At 39.7% G+C, this 21,883-nt stretch overlaps 2 protein-coding genes across 10 annotated transcripts in view; both read left to right on the forward strand.

Moving 5' to 3' along the window:
* The window catches only part of LOC108183680 (protein NLRC3-like), a 61,553-nt gene extending 40,092 nt beyond the window's left edge, over positions 1 to 21,461 (forward strand). For 2 of the 5 annotated variants that reach the window (XM_088649669.1, XM_088649670.1), the window contains exons 4-10: positions 209 to 382; positions 920 to 1,093; positions 1,630 to 1,803; positions 2,341 to 2,514; positions 18,557 to 18,730; positions 19,558 to 19,604; positions 20,033 to 21,449. In XM_088649669.1, coding sequence (XP_088505795.1) covers positions 209 to 382; positions 920 to 1,093; positions 1,630 to 1,803; positions 2,341 to 2,514; positions 18,557 to 18,730; positions 19,558 to 19,604; positions 20,033 to 20,559 — 1,444 coding nt within the window. In that variant the 3' untranslated portion in view covers positions 20,560 to 21,449. Of the gene's footprint in view, positions 1 to 208; positions 383 to 919; positions 1,094 to 1,629; positions 1,804 to 2,340; positions 2,515 to 18,556; positions 18,731 to 19,557; positions 19,605 to 20,032 lie in introns of all 5 variants that reach the window. The other 3 variants (NM_001444870.1, XM_088649672.1, XM_088649671.1) reach the window with 3 other exon arrangements.
* LOC103910528 (uncharacterized) overlaps positions 1 to 21,883 on the forward strand; it is a 173,207-nt gene that overhangs the window by 91,814 nt on the left and 59,510 nt on the right. The window lies entirely within an intron of this gene.

Consider the following 21,883-nt stretch of genomic DNA (forward strand, 5'->3'; position numbering starts at 1 on the left):
TAATTATCACACAAAACTGTCAATTGTTAGGTAAATAATAATTTGATGTTTATTTTACAGTCTTAGATTTTCCCTTAAATTCAGTATTTACAGAGTCCATATAGTGATTTTACCTTTGCTCAAACTAAAACACAACATTTAAATGTTTTATCTCTGCTCTGGATTAATAGATAAATGCAAAATCATTAATTCTGTTTTCCCCTCACAGGCTTCAGAGCTGTAAACTCACTGTTCAGTGCTGTGAGAGTTTGTCTTCAGCTCTACAATCCTCAAACTGTGTGCTGAGAGAGCTGGACCTGAGTAACAATAACCTGCAGGATTCAGGAGTGAAGAAGCTCTCTGATGGACTGAAGAGTCAACACTGTAAACTGGACACACTGAGGTAAATGATTCTCCACTCAGCAACATTAAAAGTGTTTTGATTGAGATGGAAATGTCCAGATATATTTAAGAGCATTAGTGGAGAAACTGCAAAATGCTGCTTCTCAAATGAAAGTTGCTCTTTTTCTTAAACAGTTCAGGAAATCAGTGTATTTTAATGATTATTTTATTTAATTACCTCTAAATCTGTATTTATATTTAATATTTTTAATGATTATATTTATAGTTTATCTTGAATTGGTTTATTGGAGCAGGTTTGACTGGCTCTGATCATTTGCATTTTGCAGGTTCATAAATATATAAAGTCTCGTGGTTCTCTTATCTCAACTCAAATTTAGCAGTTTTCTTACATTTCAAAATATTCATGAATATATTAGATGACATTTATTATTCAGTTTTATTAAATACCAATAGTCAATAATAATTATTGACACAAATTCCAATAGTTTTGTCATATTATTAACCTCATAGTTTGTTTTTACATCAAATGAACGACTGAAATCACACTGTTAATGTAATCTGTGTTCTTCTTTCTCAGACTGGTCATGTGTAATCTCACTTTTCGGTGCTGTGAGAGTTTGTCTTCAGCTCTACAATCCTCAAACTGTGTGCTGAGAGAGCTGGACCTGAGTAACAATAACCTGCAGGATTCAGGAGTGAAGAAGCTCTCTGATGGACTGAAGAGTCAACACTGTAAACTGGACACACTGAGGTAAATGATTCTCCACTCAGCAACATTAAAAGTGTTTTGATTGAGATGGAAATGTCCAGATATATTTAAGAGCATTAGTGGAGAAACTGCAAAATGCTGCTTCTCAAATGAAAGTTGCTCTTTTTCTTAAACAGTTCAGGAAATCAGTGTATTTTAATGATTATTTTATTTAATTACCTCTAAATCTGTATTTATATTTAATATTTTAATGATTATATTTATAGTTTATCTTGAATTGGTTTATTGGAGCAGGTTTGACTGGCTCTGATCATTTGCATTTTGCAGGTTCATAAATATATAAAGTCTCGTGGTTCTCTTATCTCAACTCAAATTTAGCAGTTTTCTTACATTTCAAAATATTCATGAATATATTAGATGACATTTATTATTCAGTTTTATTAAATACCAATAGTCAATAATAATTATTGACACAAATTCCAATAGTTTTGTCATATTATTAACCTCATAGTTTGTTTTTACATCAAATGAACGACTGAAATCACACTGTTAATGTAATCTGTGTTCTTCTTTCTCAGACTGGTCATGTGTAATCTCACTTTTCGGTGCTGTGAGAGTTTGTCTTCAGCTCTACAATCCTCAAACTGTGTGCTGAGAGAGCTGGACCTGAGTAACAATACCCTGCAGGATTCAGGAGTGAAGAAGCTCTCTGATGGACTGAAGAGTCAACACTGTAAACTGGACACACTGAGGTAAATGATTCTCCACTCAGCAACATTAAAAGTGTTTTGATTGAGATGGAAATGTCCAGATATATTTAAGAGCATTAGTGGAGAAACTGCAAAATGCTGCTTCTCAAATGAAAGTTGCTCTTTTCTTAAACAGTTCAGGAAATCAGTGTATTTTAATGATTATTTTATTTAATTACCTCTAAATCTGTATTTATATTTAATATTTTTAATGATTATATTTATAGTTTATCTTGAATTGGTGTATTGGAGCAGGTTTGACAGGCTCTGATCATTTGCATTTTGCAGGTTCATAAATATATAAAGTCTCGTGGTTCTCTTATCTCACCTCAAATTTAGCAGTTTTCTTACATTTCAAAATATTCAAGAATATATTAGATAACATTTATTATTCAGTTTTATTAAATACCAATAGTCGATAATAATTATTGACACAAATTCCAATAGTTTTGTCATATTATTAACCTCATAGTTTGTTTTTACATCAAATGAACGACTGAAGTTCACACTGTTAATGTAATCTGTGTTCTTCTTTCTCAGACTGGTCATGTGTAATCTCACTTTTCGGTGCTGTGAGAGTTTGTCTTCAGCTCTACAATCCTCAAACTGTGTGCTGAGAGAGCTGGACCTGAGTATCAATTACCTGCAGGATTCAGGAGTGAAGCTTCTCTCTGATGGACTGAAGAGTCAACACTGTAAACTGGACACACTGAGGTAAATGATTCTCCACTCTACAATAACTACAGTCAGACAGTTTCATATTAGAGCTCTTCATGCTTGAACATGTTAACCCTGGGTGATACTAAACCCCAGATAACAGGAATTATGGTTTATCAGTAATTGTGTTTCACACTGCTCATACTATACCTGTAGTTAACCCTCAGGGGTCTGAGGTGATTTTGGGACCCGTGAGATGTTTTGACATGCCCTGACATCTGTGCTTCTTTCAGGTACTTATTACACAGAACTGGCCAACATGTGTTTTATTAGCATTCAGCACAAACTGAGCTACAATAATATGTGGGAAATATTGATGTTCATGTTTGTGTTTTAGAAATAAATATTATGTGTGGTTAGTAGGTTTTAGAGAAACAAATGTAGCTGAAATAAGATCCAAAAACCAGACTGAATGTGCCTGAACAAGACTTTAGAGTAACTAGTCTTGTAGTCTAGAATATTTACTGCACAATTATGTGAAATTATTCTGTTCTCTCATTCAGAGAAAACATTACAATGATCTACATTTTGTTAAGTTTGTTTTGGGTGATCTCAGCTGTCTGTGTGAGTGACAATGCTCATGAATAATTCACACCTGAGAGACAACAGACACTCCCCCACTCACCCATCAAGGGCAGTGTACAGCAATGTCCATCTGCAGAAGCTAGCCCAAACTCAATGCTTGTTGTGTTACTGCTGTGTGACCATGTAAACACTCTGGGTGAACAATATACAGTGCTCAGCATATATAAGTACAGCCCTCACTAATCTCTCTTTTACATTCATAGTTTAATAGGAAGCTCTACAGTATTATATTTGTGCATATACAATAGATTAGCCAAATCTGGAGCTCATCTAACAAAATAACTCATGATAACGGTCTAAAAACAAGTACAACCACATCTTTGTGTTATAGAAAAATATTAAATACAAAATAAAAAAGAGGAAAAATCAAGAGAAGCAAAACAATGAAAAATATAGCTGAAACTTTTTTTTGTTTTGCAATAAATAAATATATATATATATATATATATATATATATATATATATATATATATATATATATATATATATTCTATATTTTGCCTGAATTTAATTGCATTATCTTTCTATTTCTGATTATGTTTGGTGACTAAAATATGATTGCCATGAATAAATCGGTTTAATAAATGTGTTCTGTTTAAATGCAGCAGAATACACTGCCTATATTGACTGAGAAATGGAGGAAAGTCTTGGTTTTCAGAATGGGCTGTCCTCCATTATGCTGAGCGCTGTATGTGACTTATACAGCCGCACATATAATATATATTTGAAATGGTGTAAAACGTGTTCGCCAAACTCTCTTGTGCATTAATCCAGCATTTAATAATCATTTCTGAATGAGTCTGAGACACTGAAGTAGAGGAATGACAAACGCTTTAAACACAAGAATAAATCAGATTTAAACATGAAAAACAATTACTGTAAATCTAAATCATATTTGAAGACCTTTAATATAGATTTCACTAATAGTTGCAGTCTTAGTTCACTGTTTGAAAACTTTAACAGGTTCAACTACAGTAAAATAACTAAAAAGTAAAAATATAAACATGTTTAACATGAGTGACTTTCTGAATAAAGCAGCATCAGATCACGGGGGTCCCGTCAGGCTAAATGGTTCGTAATTTCAATTTATTCCTGAGTGAAAATGAGACACCCTTTCCAGCTAGTGTGCTGTGATTGTTTGTGGGTGTGCATGAGTTCAGGCATTGCCGGGAGAATTCTGTGTATTATCTAACAAGACAACATTTGTTTTCAAAATGACTTGGACAGTTCACCAAGCTTTATGCAGGCATGTCTCTCTTGTGTATTTCTCATGTATTGGTGGAGATTCTGCTGTTTTTTCTGAGCACAGTGTACATAGAGCCTGTGCCTCACAGTGATGATTGTAATATCAAAGCCTTATGGCCGTAGCCGCACTATAAATAATGAGCTCAGACTTACAAACTGGACATGGGGCTCTATTTTGACGATCCATGCGCAAAAGCGCAAAACACAGGGCACAAACGCTTTCAGGGCGTGTAAGAACGAATTTTTGCTAATATAAAGAGAGAAAAATTTGCTTTGTGCCGTGCCGCATGATCTAAAAGGGTTGAGCTTATTCTCTTAATGAGTTATAGGTGTGTTTTGAGAATAAACCAATCAGAGTCTCATCTCCCATCCTCTTTAAGCGTCAGTTGTGTCGCGCCATAGCGCATTTGCTATTTACATGGTGGACTTTGTAAGTGGAAAAACTGAACATTTCACTAGAGAGAAAACAGTTAAACAGAACGAGAGAATGAGAGATGAGGCTTCCTCAATATTTACTTTCACTTTCACTCTCGTGGATACGGTATGCAGAGACATTAATTAGCCTATAAATAATTAATTTTGTTTATTAAGCGCAAATATTTGTTTCAAAACTATTTCTAAATTCAGTTCTAATTTCCAGCAAATGAATAAATGAACAATAATAATAAAGTGTGCTCAAAAACCTGATTCTAATACAGATGCTGTTCCCCATATATAATATTGCTAATAATAATAATAACATTATACAAAAGCATGGAGGTGGTGGGTGTTTATATTTATGTAGGAAACTACTTCCTGCTTTGCTACTGTTCGGACGTCTTTGCCCACTGCTCCGCTCTTCGCACTCTTGCTTTTATATCTTATACCCTAATTTTAACTTGAGCCTATCAGCACAGTGCTCAAACAACACGGCTTGAAGATCAGCATCGATTCTACAAACTTTCTGGAATATAGCTTTACTAACAAGAGGGAAATTACCGTCTAACAATCCTCCCGCTACCAGCTACCAGCTGCTTACATTCCGGAGACGGGAAGACACGGCTGTGAAAATGCCTCTGGATCGGATTAATTCAGATTCTCACTGCTGTACAAACTGCCACAAACTTCTACAAAAGATTGCAGTTCTTGAAACAAAGTTGCTTGCGATCCGACCAGAACTTCAGCTTCATTGTGGATCCTCTCAGCACACAGCCGGTGAGTCCCATAAATCTGTTCCTGCTACTGTTTTGAGCACAGAAAAACAGAAAAAAACTGTTGAAAATGAGCATTGGCATAAACAAGGTGCGAGACCAAAGGGTACTCGAGGGGTCAGATCATACGCTGCCGCATTAGCGTCTTCTACCCCAAATACAGCTCGGACTCAAATACAGCTTCAGAACAGATATGAAGTGTTGAGTAATATAGGTGAAGAATCCACAAATGCAGTCAGACAGAGATCGCATGATTCAGCAACTAATTCTGCATGGAACAGAGGCTCAAAGCCGACTAGACAGCGGCATTCTGCTCCGATCACACCTGAGATAAGAACACTAGTCGTAGGAGATTCAATAATCAAGAATTTCAGGAGCAAATCTACTATGACATACTGCTTTCCTAATGCAACAGTTTCTGATGTAAACAAAGAACTTGAGGAAATTCTGAAAAAGCACAAGACTGCAAAACGGATTATCATCCATGTGGGGAAGAATGATATTCGGAAGGAACAGTCAGAACTGCTCAAGAAAGATTTCTGTGAGCTCTTGGAAACAGCTGAAAGATTGAAGGTTCAGCCGTTCATAAGTGGACCACTCCCTGCAAGAGGGACAAATATGTTTTCACGGCTTCTTGGTCTAAATGTATGGCTACAGAAAACATGTAACAAGAATGGACTGAATTTCATCGACAACTTCAATCTCTTCTGGAACCAAAGACAGCTGTTTACATCAGACGGCCTTCATTCAAACAAACTTGGTGCAAAGGTGCTAAAGGACAATATATTTTTCTCCCTCCATCATCCATCAGCTGTGTATGCCACTGAACTGAATTGTACACACACACCTAGCAAATGTCCGGATGACCACAGGACCTCAAATCAGCTCCTGAGTGGACTTGTGGCTGACGAATCACCCAAGGACAGTGATAATGCCATGCAGCCAAAACACCCAATGTTGATAGAGACACTATCAGTTGCCCTCTGCTCAACACAGGCAGACTGTGACGCATCAGAACAGCATCAAGTCTCATCACTCAAAAATGATCCTCAGGAAAACATATTTCTGCAGACAGAATCTCCAGATGCACAGCCTCTGTCACCGGACACGTTCTCATTTTCACAATGTTCACCACTCTTGGGTTTTTCAAAAAAGATGGAGGAACTGGTGTATGCTGGAACTAAACTTTCACACTCCATTGCCGCAAGCCCCCAGTTACCAACCAAAAAGCGGCCTGCTTCACAACCACCAATGAGCCCACCTGGAAGAGCCCTCCGATCACACCGCCAGGGCCCAAACAACAACGCCCCATCTTCAGCTGGTGAACACAAGAGCTCTCTGTGATGTGTGTCGGGGACCTGCTTAGATAACAGTGTCTTTATCAGATGTTTTCAGAACAAGCAGGAACCCAGTGTGTCTGTAGCTTTCTCTAAGCAGATATGTGTTGTGTTAAGTGACAGAAAACCAAAGACTTCATCAGGCCGTATAGCAAATCATTCAAATCTGGTGTCTATTAAATGTAGATCTGAGACTACTATAGAAAAAACAGCTAAAACTGTTAAGTTAGCGCTTTTAAACATCAGATCACTCAACAATAAGTCTCTTTTAGTCAATGATTTTATCAACACAAATTGCCTTGATTTTATGCTTTTAAATGAAACTTGGCTAGATGACAGCTGTAGCGCAGCAGTTCTGAATGAAGCAGCTCCTTTAAACTTTGACTATTTGAGTGTTTGCAGAGCTAATAGGAGAGGTGGAGGCATGGCTGCCCTGTTTAAAGATGTCTATGAATGTAAACAAGTGTCATTTGGTGACTATCTGTCTTTTGAATATCTGAGTATAGCACTAAAAGGTGCTCCACGCATCTTACTGATCATTATCTACAGACCTCCAAAATATTCTCCAGCTTTTATTGAGGATTTTACAGAGCTGTTATCAATTGTAACCTCTGAATTTGATTATTTTAGTATTGCTGGGGATTTTAATATTCACATTGATAATCCAGAAATCAATGCTGTAAAAGAACTGATGACTGTTTTTAACACTTTTGATCTGACTCAGCATGTTCAAGGACCCACACACAATCGTGGACACACTCTTGATCTACTTATAACTAAGGGTTTACACATTTCATCGACTGTTGTTAAGGATGTGGCACCTCCTATCTGATCATTTCTGTATCTTTTTTGATATATTGATCACTACAGCTATTAAAGACAGATCTGTCTCTGTCAGAAAGAGATGCATAAATGAGAACACCAGTGAGCAGTTTATGAAGGCCATATCGCTAGCACCAAGTATATCTGCAGATTCTGTTGATTCTCTCCTTGATTTGTTCAATTCTAAATTTGAGAATGTCATAAATGACATCGCTCCTGTTAAAGTCAAGAAGATGACTGGCAGGCAAAAGGGATCTTGGACAAGGTCACCTAGAGTACAAATGATGAAAAGACAGTGCAGAAAAGCTGAGCGTATGTGGAGAAAGACGAAACTAGTAGTCCATTATAATATCTATAAAGACAGTCTTCATGCCTTTAATATGGAACTAAACACTGCTAGACAGACTTTCTTTTCAAGCCTTATAAACAGCAACTTAAATAATGCTCGTACACTCTTTGCAACGATAGAGAGACTCACACCACCCCCCCCCCCCCAGTCGGATTCCAAGTGATCTCCTCTCTGAAAGCAAATGTAATGAGTTTGCTCATTTCTTCACTGATAAGATTAATAATATCAGAAAGGCATTTAGCTCATCCAATCAGTCAAGTTGTATCGATATCAAACAAGCTCAACCACAACTTAAGAAATCAGACATTATGTCTGATTTCATGGCAATTAACAGCAAAATCTTAGAAGAAATTGTGCAAGTTATGAAAACATCAACCTGCAGTCTTGACACGCTCCCCACATCATTCTTCAAAGCGGTGTTTACCTGTTTAGAAATGGATCTTCTAAAAGTGGTAAATGCTTCACTTCTCTCAGGGATTTTTCCAACCTCACTTAAAACTGCAGTTGTTAAACCCCTCTTGAAGAAGAGCAACCTGGATAACACCCTTTTGAGCAATTACAGGCCAATCTCAAATCTCCCTTTCATTGGCAAAATCATTGAAAAAGTTGTTTTTAACCAGGTCAACAAGTTCTTAAACTTTAGGGGGTGTTTAGACAATTTTCAATCTGGTTTCAGAGCACATCACAGTACAGAGAGCACTCTTATAAAGATAATCAATGATATACGCCTAAACACAGATTCAGGTAAAATAACAGTGCTGGTATTGTTGGATCTCAGTGCTGCATTTGACACTGTCGATCACAGCATACTTCTGGATAGGCTGGAAAACTGGGTTGGGCTGTCTGGCACGGTCCTCAAATGGTTTAGATCTTACCTTGAAGGTAGAGGTTACCATGTCAGTATAGGTGACCATAGGTCGAGGTGGACACCCATGACGTGTGGAGTCCCACAAGGCTCGATTCTGGCACCTCTCCTGTTCAACCTTTACATGCTCCCTCTGAGCCAAATAATGAGAAAGAACCAAATCTCCTACCACAGCTATGCTGATGACACTCAGATCTACCTAGCCTAACCGCCTAATGACTACAGCCCCATTGACACCCTCTACCAATGCATTGATGAAATGAGCAATTGGATGTGCCAAAACTTTCTTCAGTTAAACAAAGAGAAAACTGAAATGATTGTGTTTGGAAACAAAGATGAGGTTCTCAAGGTAAATGCGTACCTTGGCACTAAAGGTCAAACGACAAAAAATAAGGTCAAGAATCTTGGTGTGACTCTTGAGTCAGATCTGAGTTTCAACAGTCATGTCAAAGCAGTCAGTAAATCAGCATACTATCATCTCAAAAACATAGCAAGAATCAGATGCTTTGTTTCTAGTGAAGATTTAGAAAAACTTGTTCATGCTTTTATCAGCAGCAGGGTGGATTACTGTAATGGACTCTGTCTTCCTAAAAAGACAGTCAGACAGTTGCAGCTCATCCAGAATGCTGCAGCCAGAATTCTAACCAGAACCAGAAAATCAGAGCACATCACACCTGTCCTCAGGTCTTAACACTGGCTGCCAGTTACATTCAGAATAGATTTTAAAGTATTATTACTGGTCTATAAATCACTAAATGGCCTAGGACCTAAATACATCACAGATATGCTTACTGAATACAAACCTAACAGATGACTCAGATCTTTAGGATCAAATAAACTAGAAGTTCCAAGAGTTCAGTCAAAGCAGGGTGAATCAGCTTTCAGCCACTATGCCCCTTGCTGCTGGAATCAGCTTCCAGAAATGATCAGATGTGCTCCAACATTAGGCACATTCAAATCAAGACTGAAAACACATCTGTTTAGCTGTGCCTTTACTGAATGAGCACTGTGCTGCGTCCGACAGATTGCACTATCATGTTTTTGTTTTATTTTTCATTTATATCACATTTTACCTGTTTTTATGTTTTGTTTTGTTTTGACTCATTTTTATTATTTGTTTTTATTTTTATTTTACTTGTTTCTTTTATTCTTGTTTATGTAAAGCACTTTGAATTGCCATTGTGTATGAAATGTGCTATATAAATAAACTTGCCTTGCCTTGCCTTGCCTAGGCTAGAAAATAATGTGTTTTGTAATATTTTAATTTTTTTATATTTATATCCTGTACATATGCTTATTATATCCTATAAATATCCTTAATATTTTATTTCTTTTTAATATGTAAATATATTTGCATATTGCTCTACATCCTGTGTGTATTTGTCAGGGTTCTGCCACTCTGGTCTTGTAAATTCTTGTTTTGGTGGCAGATTCCAGACACTAGCTCTGTCTTGTCCTGTTTCCATCATTGTGTTAGTCTCCTTGTGTGCGCGCCTTCGTGGGTGTGCGCAGAGCGTGCTTAGCGTGGGCTTAGCGTGGTGCCTCGGACGCGCGCGCTCTTGTACTCATGTTTGTTCTGTTGGCATCGCGCTGTTTCAATCTCAGCGCCTTTGTCTAGTTGCTTTCGGTTTTGGTTGGCGCTGAGATGAAGCATGCGCATTGCATATGTGTGAGCGCACAGTAAGGTGTTCATCTATCGTGTGCTCATGTCTTGCGTCTGTTGTCAAAGCACATGGCTCTGTGTTTACATTGTGGTCACGTGCTTTTGTCGTGTGCTTAAGTGTTGTGCTTTTGTTGTCATGAACGCGTGGTTAATGAGTTCTCTCATTGGCTGCATGTTCTTGTCCTGTTTTATGTGAGCGCATGACTTGTGTTGTCTCTTTGTTTCATGTGCTCTCCCATCTATTGTCAAGTCCCACCCTCCTTGTTAACCCATTATTAGTTAATTATGTTCATCTGTTTGTGTTAATTTACGTCTGTTTATAATCCCCTCATATCTGCTGTTTTGTGCCAGTTCATCATCTAAACTTCCCCTGTGTTCATGTTCCTGTCTTGTCTCGCCAGCCAAGTTTGTTTTAGTTTTAGTAATGTTTTCCCCCTCGGGGTAGTTTTTTTGCCTTTTTGTTTTATTTGTACTTTATTATTAATAAAACCCATATTATTTGTTGCAATTGGGTCCTCGCTCCTTTTTCCCCCAACCGTGACAGTGTTAAGCAGTGTTTAAGCGAGGCGCACAACTAACACGCTCTGCGCTGGACTGCTTTCTTCTAGTCTATTGAAAAATCTATTATGGTTTCTCAAAACAGCAACGCACCAGCAATGCGCCTCAACACGCCTCCTTTTTTAGACCAGAACGCCTATGGGGGCACATCTGAGCACAAATGCATTTGCTATTTAAACAGCGTGGAGCAAAATGTCAAAACGACTCTTGCGCCGAGCTGAAACTAGCACACAACAATTGTGTTGCGCCTTGCGCCGGGTGTATGATAGAGCCCAATGTGTTGGTTTCATACTGATTACTTTATCAAGCAATATTTGTTTTCAACATGCACTCGCTGCATTTAAGAGTAGACACTTCAAGCTTTCTGTAGTTATGTGTCTTATGTTTGTGTGTTTTGTTTTCACAGAGTATCAGTGTATTTTACTGACACATTTCTAAAATCAGTTCACGGAGAGAGAAAAGAGAGAATGCCTGCACGGTTTATTTACCTTATTTTGCTAAACACACACTTTTGTTGTTGTTGTGAGTAAATTTAGGAGCGCCAGAATAAATGTAGGAGCGCCAGAATAAATGTAGGAGCGCCAGAATAAATGCAGGAGCGCCAGAATAAATGCAGGAGCGCCAGAATAAATGTAGGAGCGCCAGAATAAATGTAGTAGCGCCAGAATAAATGCAGGAGCACCAGAATAAATGTAGGAGCGCCAGAATAAATGCAGGAGCGCCAGAATAAATGCAGGAGCGCCAGAATAAATGCAGGAGCTCCAGAATAAATGTAGGAGCGCCAGAATAAATGTAAGTGCGCCAGAATAAATGCAGGAGCTCCAGAATAAATGTAGGAGCGCCAGAATAAATGTAGGAGCGCCAGAATAAATGTAGGAGCGCCAGAATAAATGCAGGAGCTCCAGAATAAATGTAGGAGCGCCAGAATAAATGTAGGAGCGCCAGAATAAATGCAGGAGCGCCAGAATAAATGCAGGAGCGCCAGAATAAATGTAGGAGCGCCAGAATAAATGCAGGAGCGCCAGAATAAATGCAGGAGCTCCAGAATAAATGTAGGAGCGCCAGAATAAATGTAAGTGCGCCAGAATAAATGCAGGAGCTCCAGAATAAATGTAGGAGCGCCAGAATAAATGCAGGAGCTCCAGAATAAATGCAGGAGAGCCAGAATAAATGCAGGAGCGCCAGAATAAATGCTGGAGCGCCAAAATAAATGCAGGAGCGCCAGAATAAATGCAGGAGCGCCAGAATAAATTTAGGAGCGCCAGAATAAATGAGAGAAAAGAGAGAATGCCTGCACGGTTTATTTACCTTATTTTGCTAAACACACACTTTTGTTGTTGTTGTGAGTAAATTTAGGAGCACCAGAATAAATGTAGGAGCGCCAGAATAAATGTAGGAGCGCCAGAATAAATGCAGGAGCGCCAGAATAAATGCAGGAGCGCCAGAATAAATGTAGGAGCTCCAGAATAAATGTAGGAGCGCCAGAATAAATTTAGGAGCGCCAGAATAAATGCAGGAGCGCCAGAAGAAATGCAGGAGCTCCAGAATAAATGTAGGAGCTCCAGAATAAATGCAGGAGTGCCAGAATAAATGTAGGAGCGCCAGAATAAATGCAGGAGCGCCAGAATAAATGCAGGAGCGCCAGAATACACGTAGGAGCTCCAGAATAAATGTAGGAGCGCCAGAATAAATGCAGGAGCGCCAGAAAAAATGCAGGAGCGCCAGAATAAATGCAGGAGCGCCAGAATAAATGTAGGAGCGCCAGAATAAATGCAGGAGCGCCAGAATAAATGCAGGAGCGCCAGAATAAATGCAGGAGCGCCAGAATAAATGCAGGAGCGCCAGAATAAATGTAGGAGCGCCAGAATAAATGCAGGAGCGCCAGAGCGCCAGAATAAATGTAGGAGCGCCAGAATAAATGTAGGAGCGCCAGAATAAATGCAGGAGCGCCAGAATAAATGCAGGAGCGCCAGAATAAATGTAGGAGCGCCAAAATAAATGCAGGAGCGCCAGAATAAATGTAGGAGCGCCAGAATAAATGTAGGAGCGCCAGAATAAATGCAGGAGCGCCAGAATAAATGCAGGAGCGCCAGAATAAATGTAGGAGCGCCAGAATAAATGCAGGAGCGCCAGAATAAATGCAGGAGCGCCAGAATAAATGTAGGAGCGCCAGAATAAATGCAGGAGCGCCAGAATAAATGTAGGAGCGCCAGAATAAATGTAGGAGCGCCAGAATAAATGTAGGAGCGCCAGAAAAAATGTAGGAGCGCCAGATTAAATGCAGGAGCGCCAGAATAAATGTAGGAGCGCCAGAATAAATGTAGGAGCGCCAGAATAAATGCAGGAGCGCCAGAATAAATGCAGGAGCGCCAGAATAAATGTAGGAGCGCCACAATAAATGTAGGAGCGCCAGAATAAATGTAGGAGCACCACTGCAAATTGTTTATTAACAGATTTATTGACTTTGAAAACATGATCAACCAGGGGCCTGTTTCAGTAAGGAGGTTCAAACAACTCGGAGTTTAAACTTGAACTCTGAGTTGATTTACAGAGAGATTAAAAACTCAGAGTTTTCGTTTTCAGAATAGCTGATCTAAGTTAGATCAATCAAATTTGAGTAGACCAACTCAGAGTTAAGCGCGCACACCGTGACTATAAAAAGGCATTATCAATGGAGCGCAGATATTACGAGTGACCATGGCAACATCCTAAAAAAGAGATCACCATTTCTTTCCCCAGCTGAACTTGATCTGCTCATGCAAAGTTATAGCAAATATGAGTGTATATATATTTAAAAAGAAGCAACCATCAGTGAAACAGAGATAGTTAGCCTGGGAAAACAGCTGCTCAAGTTAATGCGTAATTTTTAATTTAAAGTATTTAAACATTTAAGTATAATAAAATAAGTAATGTAATGTGTGACGTTTATACTTTTTTTCTAAACTTTTATTCACGTTTATCAGTTTTAATAGATTTAACAGTGCACTTGTGTGTCTGCCTTTTTATTGATCAAGTAATAGAGGTTGATATAACATTAAGAAGGTAAGCAGTGCTAAAAATAATTTTTAGACAGAATAATAATCCCATTAATCTAGTAACAGTGCATGTCGAAGGTTAAGCTAAATATTTATGGAAAAAAGGACAACCTCGTACGTGACTTTGTTCTGCGTGTGACAAAAATGTAGGCAATAGCTGTGTTTTCATCAAAATATAGGCTATTACATAAATTTGGGCAAAACTGGAATAACGCCTAAAAGATGCGAATAAAGCAGAGTTTTTATCCAACGAGTCAAAGAGAACACAATCGTCACTTCCTGATTAACTTGCGGCAAATATCAACAGTAAAAACAGAATTTACTGCGGTAGAACAAGCTGCGTTAATGATTTTTTATTTAATGCTTGTGCCTCAGAAGACAACTGACTCACAATGAACACGTGGGGGCATTTGAAGCCAGACACGGAGACTCTTGACACGCTCCAGAGGCTTGGAGGTAATTAATAAATAAACTAATACTGAAACAGTTAAGGCATTTTAGAATGACTAAAACAACATTTAAGATGTTCTACAGTGTGCTCAGTCTGCTGGTTTGTCCATTTACTCACATTTTCATCATCATCTCTAACAAACTTTTTTTAATGTACATACTGTAATTTGTTAAGTGCACTTCGTAGTTTATGCGCATCTTTTCTTATCAAATAAAAGTTTAACCTACTCAGTTATGCACATGTTATATTATGCGTATTTTCAAAAGTTATGTGAATCATGACGTTTCCATCAATCGTTTTTATAGCCATCGCCAAAATGAGCTCTAAAATAGGTGTGTGGAAATGTAAGGCTAAGGCGAGAAATACGCTTCATCTTTAAAAAAGGGGAGGAGACCGACAGAAACTCAGAGTTTAGAGAATAAAACCTGCTCCGGACCAGGGGCCTCATGTACGAAGACTTGCGTGGAAATCTTACTAAAATATTGCGTATGCACAAAGCTGTAAATGTGCGTACGCAGAAAAAAATTCAGATGTATGAAACACTGCGTACGCCGAATCTCACGCATATTCTTTTGTACATCTGAATGAACGTGAAACTGAGCGCAACATGCACGAGCACAAAACCCCTCCCTGCCTCCTCCCCCGTATGAATATGCTAATGACTATGCTAATGGAAAAACCCAACGAAAAAGCAACGGCAAAATCAAGCAAAAAGAGAAACTTTGAACAGAATGTGAATTGGAGGTGCTGCTTTCGGAGGTAGACCGGAGAAAAGCGGTGTTATTTGCAAGTTTGTTCTCCGGAATTAACAACAAAAGAGAAAAATAGAGTGGGAGAGTTTAGCTGATACGGTTAACACAGTTGGGTCTGAACATCGCACTGAGTGCATTTAAGAAAGAAATAGTGTGGTTTATATCTATAAAATGTTGCAATACCCTTAGTAGTCTCAGTGGCGCAGCTCATACGAAGCATGTATTCATGAACTGACACGTTCGAGCATGACACCCAATATATGAGCTGGCAGAGCAGGATTCTCACGATGACCACCGGCTCAAAACCGTACAGTTCTTCATCATCAGCCGCAGTTTCAGTGTGAACTTAGTAAAGGCGAGCTTCTTTGGCGATTACGTGTCGAGTGTTAGATTTTTGATTAGTGTTAGGTTTAGATTTGTGCTGAACATCGAGATTCAGGCCATTAATCAGCTGAGACACTCTGAGTCTTTCAGCACTCTCTCTGAAAACACTCTCTCGGCTGGCGGATCAACATTCACCTCATCATCGCTCTCATCGCCGCCATTATTTGTAACTGTAGGTGGGTTTGCAAACCTGTGGACATTTCATTGCGTCTTCCTCAAACTTCAGCCGTTTGCATTTTCTGCAGTCACAAAAGCTCTCTCCTTTGGAAATTATGAACTTGCCTGAACTTGCCTTATATACCCACAGTCATAGTTAATCCAGTGTGTGTGGTTATAAGTGTGAAGCGTGGCACAGTGGCCATAACGGTGTTTAGTTGCAGCAGTTTTGATCCATGCAGAAAAACGATGTGGAGAAGTGTTTATGATTAATAAACCGTGATGAATTAAAGCATGTTTAATACTGAAACCAGTTAATCATTGCATCCCTAACCACAATGCTGTGTTAACATTACAAACACGACGCTAACACCACTCCATAGCAGCGCTTTATAACCCTGGGTAAAGTGCAGCGCTAACACTGCTTTCAGATTAAACTGGAGACACTGAGGTAAATGATTCTCCACTCTACAATAACTACAGTCAGACAGTTTCATATTAGAGCTCTTCATGCTTGAACATGTTAACCCTGGGTGATATTAAACCCCAGATAACAGGAATTCTGGTTTATCAGTAATTGTGTTTCACACTGCTCATACTATACCTGTAGTTAACCCTCAGGGGTCTGAGGTGATTTTGGGACCCCTGAGATGTTTTGACATGCCCTGACATCTGTGCTAATTTCAGCTACTTATTACACAGAACTGGCCAACATGTGTTTTATTAGTATTCAGCACAAACTGAGCTACAATAATATGTGAGAAATATTGATGTTCATGCTTGTGTTTTTTAGAAATAAGTATTATGGTATGATTAGAACGTTTTAGAGAAAAAATGTAGCTTAAATAAGATCCATAAACCACACTGAATGTGCCTGAACAAGACTTTAGAATAAGCAGTCTTGTAGACTACAATATTTACTGCACAATCATGTGGAAATTATTCTGTTCTCTCATATAGAGAAAACATTACAATGATCTACATTTTGTTAAGTTTGTTTTGGGTGATCTCAGCTGTATGTGTGAGTGACAATGCTCATGAATAATTCACACCTGAGAGACAACAGACACTCCCCCTGTTACTGACTCGGTCCCAGTCATTCCCCTCGCTGGCCAGCAGAGGCCGCCATCCCCGGACTTCTAAGCATTACATCATCCATCTACACTGATTGTGCACACACCTGAACTAGATCTAGTTAACGACCCACGCTCCCTTTATAAGCCACTCTTCAACTCCAGTTCATTGCGAAGTCTTCTTTAGCCACGGTCAGCATTACTGAGCGGTCTTTTCTGCCTGATCTCCTGTGTATAACCCCGGACTGTTTCTGACTCTTGCCTTCTGCCTGCCCACGACCCTTGCTTTCTACACGGACTCTGAACCACGCTGCCTGCCCTCGACCCAAGCCTGTCTAATGGATTCTGAGCCACGCCGCCTGCCACTGACCCATGCCTGGTAAATCACTCTGTGTCTGTCAGCCGCCAGCCCCAAGACCATTATTGATACTGTTGACTTATGTTTGCACCTTTGTGCATATTGGATGTTTGTGTGTTACTGTGACTAATAAATACTGCATAATGGATCCCTCCGTGTCAGTCTTCACGTTACACCCCCACTCACCCATCAAGGGCAGTGTACAGCAATGTCCATCTGCAGAAGCTAGCCCAAACTCAATGCTTGTTGTGTTACTGCTGTGTGACCATGAAAACACTCTGGGTGAACAATATACAGTGCTCAGCATATATAAGTACACCCCTCACTAATCTCTCTTTTACATTCATAATTTATTAGGACACTCTACAATATTATTATTTGTGCATATACAATAGATTAGCCAAATCTGGAGCTCATCTAACAAAATAACTTAAGATAACAGTCCAAAATCTAGTGCACTCAAATCTATGTGTTATAGAAAAATATTAAATACAAAATTAAACCGAGGAAAAATCAAGAAAAGCAAAGCTAAAGTGAAGCTGTTTTGTGTCCTGCTGAAGGTTTGAGCTGCTCTCATATTTGTGCAGTTTCAGTTTTTTTGAAAACAAATAAAAGTCACATGACAAATTGTGTGAAATAATCCTGATTACTCGCTCATCTAAAACAATATCTGCTAAAGGCTGAATGTGAAGGAGAGTCAGCAGTCATGAATATTGATCAGGTGTTTCTCTCCTGACAAAATAAAAGTCCCCTAATGCAGCATCAGTGTGAACGTGACTGTGGGTCAGGTGATGAACACATGAAGAGAGCGGCTTTGTGTTTGTCTGAGCTCATTTTGGTTTTAGTCCACAACAGAATCACAATATAAATGATGAAATCAGCTCATTTCCTGTTGTGTTTTATACATGACTTTAAGATGATCTTCTGAGCTCAAGTGTGTCTTCTTCCACCTCACAGCAGACTTTACAGCTTGATGTGGTGTATTATAAACAATGTCTTTGCTCTGTACACTTCTACAGATGATGTCGAGTCCTTGTTGAGTGTGTGAGTGTGTGTGTTTGCTGATGCTAGGGCTCGATCAATAAGGAGAGCTGATCAGGACGTGTGTGTTCATCACTGCTGTTGACATGAGCAGAAACAGCAGTCAGCATCTTCACAACACAAAGAGATGTGTGATTGTCCAACTGTGTGATGTGGACTATTGCTGTGTTTGTAGATTGTCTGGCTGTTTGGTGACAGAGGAAGGCTGTGGTTTTCTGTCTTCAGCTCTGACTTCAAACCCCTCACACCTGAGAGAGCTGGATCTGAGCTACAATCATCCAGGAGATTCAGGAGTCAAGCTGCTCTCTGAACAACTGGAGGATCCAAACTACACACTGGACAAACTCAAGTATGTGGAGCAGCACTGGCCTTGTGCTTTTACACTGAATGGCTTTAAAAAGACACTAGAAAGCTCTTTTGTGATCAGCTTCAGTTTTCTGTGAGGGTTATGGGGTGAGGACAGACAGAAGATACAGCTTGTAGAGTATTACAGTCATGTCTATGAAGAGCAAATCATTGAGTGTGAAATGAATCTCCTCTGTAAATGTTGGAGTGTATTGGCTCAGTTACAGTGACATTAAGCGGGACACACTGTACAGTTTCAGCATTTGAGCTGAGCAGAGAAACTTCTTCCTCCATTTCTGCTGAAGAATCCTACAATATCAGGTCAGGAATAGGGTTGGGGATTGAAGATGGATTCAGATTTTGGAATCAGACACTTGGATTAATGTTCAGACTCTTGTTCTAAAATCAACATCTGGATTCCTCTTCTCTGTGCACACATGTGTATTTTTCACTTGCTAATCTGTCAGGAACTTGGGCGCTGGCGAGCAGCTTTAATAATCTGAACATAGTTTAGAGATGGACTGCAACATGTGCTCAAAGGCTGCATGTGCTGAAGAACGATGGCAAAGCTAAGTGTGATCACTGTAATAAATGAATGTTGCAGCAGGGTGTCTCCATCAACATGAGCAGTATCTGCGCTCGCTTCACCAACAGCAGAGGAAAAGAACGCACTGTGTTACATTCATTGTGCATCCCGGCTCAACCAACAAGTGTTGTGTGTTTTAGCTCAAGAGTTTGGAGCGTGTAGCTGAGCGGCTCAGTGCTAGCTTTAGCTTATTAGCTGAGGGGGAAACTAAACAGCTCATTCTCTCCATCTGTGTGTGTTTACAGTCTGGATCATGGAGGACACACGAGGATTACAGCAGGACCACGCAAATGTAGGACTCTACACACACACACACACTCACACACACATGCACACACACACACACACACACACATACACACAGACACACTCACACACACACGCACTGACAGACATGCAAACAGCTATGAACACATGCGCTCACACACGCACATGTACACACTTACTCACTCTCTCTCTCACACACACACACACACACACACACACACACACATTCTCTCTCACACAGACACACACACAAACAGCTATGAACACACACACACACACACACAGTCTATCTCTCTCTCACACACACACAGACACATGCGCAAAAAGCAGTGAACACACGCATGCGCACACACAGTCTAACACACACACACACACTCTCTCTTTCTCTCTCACACACACACACACACACACACACACAGCTGTGGTTGTAAATGTGTGTGTTCTTGTGTTCAGATGTCTGTTTCCTCACTCTGGATCCAAACACAGCACACACTCAACTCATTCTGTCTGAGGAGAACAGAGAGGTGAAGAGTGTGGAGGAGAATCAGCCGTATCCTGATCATCCAGACAGATTTGATGATCATCCTCAGGTGTTGTGCAGAGAGAGTGTGTGTGGACGCTGTTACTGGGAGATTGACTGGAGTGGAGATGAGGGTGTGTGTATATCAGTGTCATATAAGAGCATCAGGAGGAAGGGAGAATGTGATGAGTGTGAGTTTGGATATAATGCTCAGTCCTGGAGTTTGAGCTTCTATTCCTCCAGATTCATATTCAGACACAATGACACACACATTAATCTCCCAGTGATGCGGCTCAGCAGGAGAATAGGAGTGTTTGTGGATCACAGTGCAGGAACTCTGATCTTCTTCAACATCTGTAGAGACACAATGAGCCTCATCCACTCAGTCCAGACCACATTCACTGAGCCGCTCTGCCCTGGGTTTACTGTTTATCCTGGATCATCAGTGAAACTGAGCTGAAGACTGACGAGAGATTTACCCAGAATCCTCTGCAGGAGCAGACAGCAGCAGTGTGTGTGTGTGTGTGTGTGTGTGTAATAAGGAGAGAGAGAGAGAGAGAGTTTGTGTGTGTGTGTGTGTGTGTGTGTGTGTGTGTGTGTGTGTGTGTGTGTGTGTGTGTGTGTGTGAGACAGTGTGTTTTGTTTGTGTGTCTGTGTGTTAGAGAGAGTGTGTGTGTGTGTGTGTCTGTGTGTGAGAGAGAAAGAGAGAGTGTGTGTGAATATGAGAGAGAGTGTGCTTGTGTGTGTGTCTGTGTGTGTGAGAGAGTGTGTGTGTGTGTGTGTGAAAGAGAGAGTGTCTGTGTGTGCGTATTGTGTGTGTGTGCGTGTGTGTGCGTGCGTGCGCAGGTTTACTATTGTTTGTGTGTGTGTGTTAGAGAGTGTGTTTTGTTTGTGTCTGTGTGTTAGAGAGAGTGTGTGTTTGTGTGTCTGTGTGTGAGAGAAAGAGAGAGTGTGTGCGTGTGTGTGTGTGCGCAGGTTTACTATTGTTTGTGTGTGTGCGCAGGTTTACTATTGTTTGTGTGTGTGTTTGTGTGTGTGTGTGTGTGTGCGTGTGTGTGTCTGTGTACACACATGATAAAGAGTACAGAATATGGCCAGCACTTTGTACAGTACTCCATTAGTTGTGAAATGTTGAATTATGTTTGTGTTCTGCTTAAAAATGTTCTTGATTTTATTTAGGTGTCCTCAAGCAGAGGCTTATACTGTTTTTCAAGTGTTTTGTCTGCTGGGGATGGCGAGAGGGGGGTCCTGCAAGCACTGCTCAGCGCATTGGTACTTCAATGCTGAAGGGGAATTCCCTTGTGAAAAATATACAGTTATTTTTATGTTTATTAAAGATGATAGTCAAGACCTGCTGTATTTAAAATTATTATTATTTTCTGTTTATTGTCAGTCATCCTTTTGTACATGTGTGCATGTGCAGACACAGATGTGCGGTAGGGGTCGGGGAGACGTCTGACATAAAAACACAACAACAACAACAACAGATCAGCCAGATTTTTACTTGAACAGAGAAAGAGGGAAACAGATCAAAAATGTTGTAAGTGACCCCTTATAATAACATAATAATAATGATAATATTAATAATACTAATAACTTGATAAACAAAATCATTATTAGAATTATTTAGAAAGATCTACAGTATCTGTGCAGGGCAGAAATGGACCCAGACGTGTTGTTAGAAAGTGCTATTAAAGTATTTATCCTGTATTTACTATTACAAAAATAACACCAAGAAGACTGCATTTTAAATCAGTGTTATTAGATTATGAATGTATTTGTAA

The sequence above is a fragment of the Danio rerio genome, chromosome 4 (assembly GCF_052040795.2).
Source record: "Danio rerio strain M-AB ecotype USA chromosome 4, GRCz13ab, whole genome shotgun sequence".
NCBI classification, from domain to species: Eukaryota; Metazoa; Chordata; class Actinopteri; order Cypriniformes; family Danionidae; genus Danio; species Danio rerio.